The 8,953-nt window shown below is 48.2% G+C and overlaps 1 protein-coding gene across 1 annotated transcript in view; it reads left to right on the top strand.

Moving 5' to 3' along the window:
• The first annotated feature begins 341 nt into the window (after positions 1-341).
• The window catches only part of NOLC1 (nucleolar and coiled-body phosphoprotein 1), a 32,245-nt gene continuing 23,633 nt past the window's right edge, over positions 342-8,953 (top strand). The window contains exons 1-6 of the mRNA XM_060236652.1: positions 342-482; positions 1,909-1,964; positions 4,058-4,179; positions 5,048-5,181; positions 5,964-6,132; positions 7,854-7,951. Coding sequence (XP_060092635.1) covers positions 366-482; positions 1,909-1,964; positions 4,058-4,179; positions 5,048-5,181; positions 5,964-6,132; positions 7,854-7,951 — 696 coding nt within the window. The 5' untranslated portion in view covers positions 342-365. The remainder of the gene's footprint in view (positions 483-1,908; positions 1,965-4,057; positions 4,180-5,047; positions 5,182-5,963; positions 6,133-7,853; positions 7,952-8,953) is intronic.

Genomic DNA, 8,953 nt, shown 5'->3' with positions numbered 1-8,953 from the left:
TCGTGCAATAAACCACTATTTTTGGTAACAATAACAAGCCTGCACCATTTTTATGCAATAAACCACTTGTATTTATTTATTGGTTATGCATGGTGTTACATCTCCCCACAGCCATATAATAGCAGGGGCACCTGCCTCTGCCACGCCCTCCCCCCAGGCCAGACAGGCTGCCAAAGGTGGATTCTCTCTCTCGCCCCCTCCCGAGGGCGGCCGAAGGGGGGGACTCCGGGGGCGGGGCCGAGGCCAGAGCCACACCCCCGGGCCCTCTTCCTCGTGGCACCTCGCCGGGGCGCCCGAGGCAGGGATGGCTTCCGCTTCCGGTGGCCGCTCTCTCCCTCCCTCTCTCTTCCTTTTCCTGCGGGAAGATGGCGGCGTCGGGGGGGCGCGTGGTGCCGAGCGACCTCTTCCCGCTGGTCTTCGCCTTCCTCAAGGAGAACCACTTCGAGGGGGCCGCGCGCGCCTTCGGCAAGGCGGCAGGAGTGGTGAGGGGGTGGGAGCGGGCAGGCCGGTCCGGGTGGAGCCTTGTTTGCAAAGAGGGCGGAGGTGTTGCTAGCAGGACGTAAAAAGAATCGGGGTAGAAGGCAGCAAGATGCCCAGGGCTGGACGGGGCACACATGGAATAATAGTGAATTTATCTTGTGCTTTCTGCCGTAGTGCTGTCAAGGGCTTAACATCAGGGCTTTGTGAGAAGCCCTGGGCGGCAAACGAGTGGGACTTTTGATAGAGCAAGAAAGATTTGTGGGAATCTTTCCCGTTTAGAATAGCCCCGTGGCGCAGAGTGGTAAAGCTGCAGTACTGCAGTCCAAGCTCTCTGCTCACCTGAGTTCAATCCCATCGGAAGCTTGAGTTCAGGTAGCCGGATCAAGGTTGACTCAGCCTTCCATCCTTCCCTACCCAGCTTGCTGGGAGCCTTGTTTGCAAAGAGGCCTGCTGGGAGGGAAGTGCAGATGACTGGGGAAGGCAATGGCAAACCGCCCCGTAAAAAGTCTGCCACGAAAACACTGTGAAAGCAATGTCACTCCTGAGTTGGAACAACTGGTGCTTGCACAGGGGACGACCTTTTTTACTTCCCTCCTCCTTTTATAAGCTGGCTTTTGTAAGCATTACATTGTCAAACAAATTCTGCATCAATAGCAGTAAATCTACTAACCTCATTAGGGGAGGGGCTGTGGCTCACTGGCACAGCATCTGCTTGGCCTGCAGAAGGTCTCAGGTTCAATCCCCCGGAGCATCTCCAGTTGGTCATGTGAAAGGCCTCAGCCTGAGACCCTGGAGAGCCACTGCTGGTCTGAGTAGATAAGCCTGAATTTGATGGACCCCAAGGGGGTGGGATCTGACTGAGTATAAGGCAGCTTCATGTGTTCATTTGAGTGTAAGGTGAGACCCCTCCTCCCTTAAAAGTCTTGGACACTCCATTGTTACTGAACATAACTGCAACTCGGATGCAAAAGCAAGATGGCATATCAGGGAGGGGAGAACTAATCTTGATTTTACTAAGTGCTGTACTTGCCTTACAGATGCAGTTATTTGTTCAGTGATATTTGTTCAGTTAAGCCAATTTTATGGTTATTTTGATTGTGTGTAATTGTCATTGTTTTGAAACTTTGAAAACCTGATATCAAAAAATGCTACCAGGTGGGTAGCTGTGTTGGTCTGATGCAGGAGAACAAAGTTGGAGTCCAGTAATCTTAAAGGTGGACTTTGCTCTATAGCGGTATAGTTCGTGTTATGTTTGGGGAAGAGGTTTTTTGGCACCTCTATATTTGTGGTATGCTTTATTGCTGGAGTATGAAGTGTCCTAATTTTTTGTAAGCTGCATATTTGCAAACAGCCTTGGCAGCTCTCGTGGAGAGCAACATTGATGACAGGTCAGTGTCTTCAGAGTTCTCTTTTCTGCTTGCATTTTAGACACAACAAGACCCCAATGCTGCTTCGCTTTTAGATGTCTTCAACTACTGGCTAAAGTAAGTGATGTCACTCTGCCTGGGTGGTAGTTCACTGTGTGACATGTGGTGTAATAGTGAACATAAGTGAAGCCATGTTGGATCAGGCCAATGGCCCATCCAGTCCAACACTCTGTGTCACATAAGAACATAAGTGAAGCCATGTTGGATCAGGCCAATGGCCCATCCAGTCCAACACTCTGGGTCACAGAAGAACATAAGTGAAGCCATGTTGGATCAGGCCAATGGCCCATCCAGTCCAACACTCTGTGTCACACAGTGGCCAAAAAAATTATATATATATATATATAGCCACTGATGGACAGAAGAACATAAGTGAAGCCATGTTGGATCAGGCCAATGGCCCATCCAGTCCAACACTCTGTGTCACACAGTGGCCAAAAAATTATATATATATATATATATAGCCACTGATGGACCTCTGCTCCAAGAGCAGTGGACTCTAATCTATAGAACCAGGTTCAATTTCCCACTGTTCTCTTGAAGCCAGCTGGGTGATCTTGGGTCAGTCACAATTATCTCAGCCCAAAAAATAAGCCTAGCTTGCTACAAAAAGAGCTAGAATTTCAGACTGCCAGACAATCTTTGGATCTCCTGGATATACAACACCTACTGCTATACAATAGTTAATTTAACAACTGAAAATTTGAAAATATGTTGTGTAAAGTAAGTTAGGAAGGTACACAATTCTCAGTCCTTTAGTGGCTTCCAACATTGATGAAGAGGAGGGTCTTCACAGGGGAGAGCTGTTGGGGAGGAAGAAGGGAAGCCAAACTGCACCACCACCTTCCTCTCAGCCACTGCACCCCACTTGATGGGGGGAAGAAAGGGGAGGGTTAAGCATTCCTTGCCTGCTTGCCATTTCTCATTTGTGAATCCATCTGGTTGACTATTACATGTCGAAGACAAACATGGCTTGTAAATTTCATGTCCGCCACCAGATGTTCAGGTTTCACCCCAAACTTTCTTACTTCACCAGGTGTTAGTTGCCACTGAGCCTTATCTCCTGTTACATGTGCTGTGATAGGCAGTGCCTTTTTAAGTTCTTTCCCAACATCTATTGTAAGAGACCTTCTTACTGGAAATACCAAGACTTTAACTGGGACTGAGTGTAAACCAGGATTTTGTTAGCCTCATCTGTCAGGAACGTGGGAGTTGTCTTCGCCTCTTGGAGTGCTCTTCTAGAGCCTTCTCAAGTATGTTTGTAAAATCCTTGGAAGACTTTATCTTTTAAAATAGTTTGCGTCTTCCTTGTCCTTGCCTGCTTCTTGTTGCGTTCTTACATCTGGTTTCTTGTCTTGATTTTTAGGGCCAGGTGTGGGAGTGGCTTGTGAGAGACCCAGAGAACAAGGTCTTAGGAAGGAGTGTTGTTTATTAACACAGTGCTGTCAGTTGTTGTGGGGAAATCAGCAAGGGGAAGGAGAGGCTTGTAACTACTATTTATTAGTACATGGTGATGACTCCAAACCATAGATGTTGGCTCATCTGTGTAAACTGTACCCCCTGTTCACTCAATAAACAGTCCATTGGCTCCATTTATTTAAGGCTTCAGGTAGTTCAGACAGGTCGGACCAAGTCTGAGTTAAGACTAACATGCATTGGAGCAAGAGAAGTATGATACTTTTGCAAAAATGCGATAACATACCCCCTCCCCTCTACTTCCCACAAACCTTTTTGCTTTGGGAACAATAGCAGGGACACTATATTTGAGAACACTACATTCCCAAGGTTACATTCTTGATAAATATTGTTGCAAGGATACTAGTCTACTTTTAGTCTAAACAGTGGGTGTAAGACTTGGGAATGTCAAGAAGCAAGGTAAGGCAAGAGTATAGCATTCATACTCATTTCTCAGGTTTCACTCTATCATGGCAAGACACTTGACATCCTGCCCCCCTTAAGCCCCCCCCCCCCCAAGTTGAGCTTTTCCCGCCAGGATGTGTCTCTGTTGTATCTAGGAGCGAGGTGTACTGTGTGGCTCTACAGATGATGAATAAATAATGCCCATGTATCTGCTGCTGGCTTATGTCATCATTTCAATCCACCACCCCCCTCCAGTAATGTGGATTGCTTATCTAAATGTTTTTCTTAAGATCTCCTGAAGCCAAGAAACGGAAAGCTTTCCCCAATGGCCCACCTGCAAAGAAAGCCAAGAGAGAGTCTTCATCTAGTTCTGAGAGCTCCAGTGAGGACGAGGCACCACCAGTCAGGAAAACAGGTGGGCTTTGCCACCTTTTTATTGGCATTGTTGAGAGCATTCATCCTGGATCAAGGAGGGGTGTGACCACTGCTCTTGCATGCTTGAAGTCATCCTACATCCCAAGTAGTATGAAATCATGAGCCCCTCTCAGCCAGTTTCTCAAATGCAGCTAGTGTGAAAACACCTCTTTGACTGACCTCCATTCATTTAACCTCTCCTGTATCTTTCTGCCTGTTCTTTATCACTCTTCATCAAATCTTTGCTCCTTTTGTTTTCCTCACAGTCTGTCTTCCCTCCCCAGCCACATCTTATTCTGCACTCACCTTTTTAAAAAGGTATGTTTCTGCTGCAGGCATAAGCAGAAAGCTGGGGTAGGCCTCTCTGAATTTGCAGATGCGTAAAGCCATCTTGCAGCTTGTTTTTGCTGTTACTGTTGTCTCTTCTCTTTTATTGCTTACCAAGCACAATTTTATCAGCTGACCCAAATTCCTTTGATGAGCAAATGTGTTTTTAAAGTGTATATTATAGATTCTAAGTTTCAGTTGATCACATAGCGTTTGCAGCTTGCAGGAATGCAGTGGGCATTTGGAAGAAGTCATTAGTAAATACAATCAGAGGCATGAGGCAGACTTACTTGTACATCAAAGCATTTGGAAGTCCTAGGCAAAGAACGTGACTTTGAAATGGCCACATTGTGCTTCCCTAGATTGATTAATGATCGAGGCACTCAAAAGTGTGGGGAAGCACAGCAGTTGTCACCTACGCGGTGTGGTGGCTCTTGACCACCATGTTGGGTTGAAATCTGGGCGGAGCCCTGTTGTCTGTCCAGATCTGCCACTGGATGCTTGTTTCTTTGCTCAGTGTCTCTGCACTTTCTTTTTTCTGGCTCTAGGAACTAAGCCAGCCCCTGCCGCTAAAGCCCAGGTACAGGCAGCAGCCTCGGCCAAAGTGGAAAGCAGCAGTGAGGACTCCAGCAGCTCCTCAGACTCTGAGCCAGAGAAGAAGAAGCCAGCCAAGGTCAGTGCCGAGCCCTCCCTTCTCCAGAGTCCTGCTCCCTGGAGGGAGAGAGCCCAAGACAATGCTGCAGAAGAGCCTTTTGAGCCACCTTGCGGGGGGCTGTCCAGCAGCAGCATCAGGTTGTGCATCTGGCTTTAGAATGGCTTGTTTCCAAGGCAGTATTGCGAGGGCAAGGGATTCCATGACTGCTCGTTGACACTAGTTACGTCCACTGTTCCCTCTCAGCTGAGGTAGTGTGAGCTAGCTCACAGTTTTTTAGCCTCTGGCTCATGCATTTTTGTCTTAGCTCAGGAAGGATGGCCCCAGAGCAAACTAACTCCCTCCCAACTTCAATGCCAGAAGCTCACAAAGTAGAATTTTTGTTCACAAGACTCCACAGCTTAGAAGGAGCAGAGTGTTGGTTATGTTCATGATCAGGGTGTTAAGGGGAGCTGCCAGCCTGCCTCCAAAGCATGACAAGCACTGGAGCTGTTCATGGTGAATGACCAGGGGGGGACATGGGAGCTGTGACAGGGTGGTCCGTGGGAGTCCCAAAAGGGCAGGCAGGGGAAGCCTTGGTAGCTTGAGGGAGAGAGAGGTCTGAAGGGGGGAGCAGAGGGCTCCCCTGCTGTTGCACCTCAGCAGTTACATTCCCTGGAAGAGCACAGAGTTTGAGAGGGGGTGAGCAGTGGGGCTGCTAGTGCTGATCATCTGCGCAGCCAGGCACAGGGTTCCACCTTGCACTTTGCTGCAGTTTACTTTTACACAATCCGTTTTGTTCTGTCATTTGCAAATGGAGTTAGAAAGGAGCAAATCTCCAGGTGAAGAAAGGGCCCTCAAAAGCAAAGCCCCAGAAGACATCCTCGAGTTCCAGCTCGGATTCCAGTAGTTCAGAAGATGACACACTGAAGAAGCAGCCACCAAAGCCAGGAGCTGTCAAAAAGGCAGGGAAGCCGCCGGCCTCAAAACCAGGTATTTGGCAGTGTGGCACCTGGCACCAGGACTGTAGAACTGGCAGGTCCAAGAACTGCAGGAGCACCAGAGAGGCCCACAAGGGTTTTGGGTGAGAGAGCTGGCCAGAGTCAAAGTTCTCTTGCTCAGACACAAGTAGGAATGGAGATCTTTGAGTCCTCTGATTCTACTCACAAGATGGGGTGGTATTGTTATAAAGAATGCAGTTCTCAAACAAAACAAGATCGCTGAACTTCAGTTAATTAATAACTTCAGAAGAGTGGACTCCCTGGGGCTGAACAAAGGTAGTATAGGATTTTCACTACAGATTTTCTGCCCCCAAACTATTCCCCTCTGCGCTATGCAAGCTGAAATGCTTTGTACAACATGCGTTCTTTCCAAGCCCCCTCCCAATTTCTGACCAGGCTCAAAGGACTCTGAGATCTCCATTCCTGCTTGTGTCCAACAAGGGGAGCCTTGACTCGGGGCAGCTTCTCCCCCCCCCCCCCCACAAATGCTGGTGGGCCTCCCCGCTGCTCCTGGACTCGAATCCTGCTGTTGTGTTGCAGAGCAGCGCAGCCACCCTCGGAGGCTATCTTCGCTGAGACTCTGCAAAGATACTCATCCAGCATTATTTTGTGACTTCCACATTTAGTAAGCCTGTTTGACCTCAAGGGGCATCTCCTTCAGCCAAATGTGGAGAAAAGTGCTGGAAAACCCCAAGGTAGGGGTGGGAGTTAACAGGCATCTTTTGATCTGCTGGCTCTTGAGGAGCAGGGAGGTGCCAGGTGATCTCAGGATCAGAGACCCTTTCAGAATCAGTGGCCTACTTTCCCTTTTCTTGAAAGGCACATGCTCAGTTCAGAGTTACTGCAGTCGTTCCTCTCATAGCCACCACCTGTCCAGATTATGGACATATTTAGAAATTTCCTTTCAGGAAACAATGGAAGGATTGCAGGAATAGCAGTAAAATTTATTTTAACAGTGTTAAAACCCTCATGCTAGAGCCCTGAAGTCCTACCAGAGTGGTCCCTGGTTCAGTGCAGCATCGCTGACCTCTCCGCCTTCTCTTTGTCTCTGGAAGGAGGGGCTCCTCTGCACAGAAGTTGGGGAGACCAGTGGGGAAGGAAGCCTTATGAGGCCTTTGACCAGATCCCCAAAACAGCTCCCTCGCCAGGCTTCCCTTCCAACTGTCTGGCATGCAGCTCGTGAGGCCAAAAGGGAAGGGGGCAGGGTGGGCAGCAGGTGGGGATGTCCCGTCCAGAGGAGCCCCTGAGCAGCTTAGTTGGGGGAAGATCTGCCTCTGGGTTGGAGACACTGGGGGTCACAGTTGGTTGCTGCTCCCCAAAGCACTTTGGATTCTGGAAATAGTTTTCAACTGATAATTTGTTTGCCGTGCCTGAGTGGCTTCGGGAGGGGGACATAGGAACCTTCTCCAGTTTTTAAAAGGAAAAAATACAAAGTTGATTGAAAGCCAGAAAGAGGAATGCTTGCTTTTGCTTATGGGCAGTGAGCTGCAGTGTTGCTCTGAGAGGCTTGGGCCAACTATTGAGTCGAATATAGTACAATATTAATTTTATCCAGCTGATTGTGCTGGAGTGATCCACTAGCTGTGGTGTATGTTAGGTTGAGCCTGCTCTACCTGGTGCAGTAAACTGTCCCTGGGAAAAGTCAGTGCCTTCGTGGACTGTTTGTCTCAGATTCTGTCCATAGATGATTCTTTGCTTTATCACAATCAACAGGCAAAGTTGCCAAGGGGATGCCTGGCATTACTAATGGCACAGCAGAAAACAGCAGCAGTAGTGAAGATTCTGATACTGGGAAAGGTACACCTGTGAAGGTAAGCAGTGGGTCTTAATGTGAAACCTACAGTTATTGTTTGCATTTCCAATAGTTCTTGGATTCCTTCCAACCTTGTCAATCTCATGTAGCCCCTTTCTCCAGTTAAGTTCTTTGTTCTTCACTGGGGAGTTCATAATGAGTAAGCTTGTGTTGGTCTCTTCAGTCTGTCATGCATTTCATAGACACTTTTGGAAAACTAATGTGAGGTCTTTCTGAAACCCCATGGCCTTCGGACAACTTTACATCCTTTCTCTCTGTGAATTTTTAAAAAATAGTAATTGGTAATGCTCAACCCTCACACTGATCAGTATCATTTCTCCATTGCTTGAGCAGATTAGAAAGCACTTAGAATCCCAGTAGATACCTTATGACCCTACATCATTCTGTTTGTTGTGTATTATTTGTGAACTTGCTTCAGCCATAAAAGGATCCGCTTTTGGGCCCCAGGGTTGCCAGGTGGCTGCAGAAGCCTTTGAGACATTCTGAAATGCTTTTTGATTGTTTCAAACCCTCTGGATCCGCTGGACTGCCCATCTCCCCATGCAGGAAAGAAGGGCATCCCACTGAGAGATTTGGGAAGAGTAGCCCTTGGAAGGACCAGTCTTCCATTTAGGCTGAAGAAGAAACTGAGAACGTTTGGTGAATGTTTAAGCTGCTGTTCTTCTAAGGAGCTTGGGCTGGTGTGGACTCTTCTCCTTCCCTCCATTTTATCCTCATAGCAACCCTGGGTGCAGGTGTGAAGCTCACCCAGCCAGCTCCCATGGCGGCAGAGCGGGGGCAGGGTGCGTTTGAGTCTGTTTCCCCCAGTCCTAGTCTGACATGCCAACCACTCCACCATGCGAGGTCTCTGTCTGCTTGGGAGGAAGCCAGACTCCAGGAGCACGTGACCAGCAATCCTCCCTGGGTCACACTCTGAGCTGGCAGGCCTGCAGCCAGACATTTTTCAAGAGTGGAATCGATGTCTCACACACACGCACTTTATTCACCTATAAAAAGCAAC

This window comes from Heteronotia binoei, chromosome 4 (genome assembly GCF_032191835.1).
Source record: "Heteronotia binoei isolate CCM8104 ecotype False Entrance Well chromosome 4, APGP_CSIRO_Hbin_v1, whole genome shotgun sequence".
Taxonomy (NCBI): Eukaryota; Metazoa; Chordata; class Lepidosauria; order Squamata; family Gekkonidae; genus Heteronotia; species Heteronotia binoei.
The sequence above is the reverse complement of the archived record's forward strand: the minus strand, read 5'-3'. Positions and strand labels throughout refer to the sequence as shown.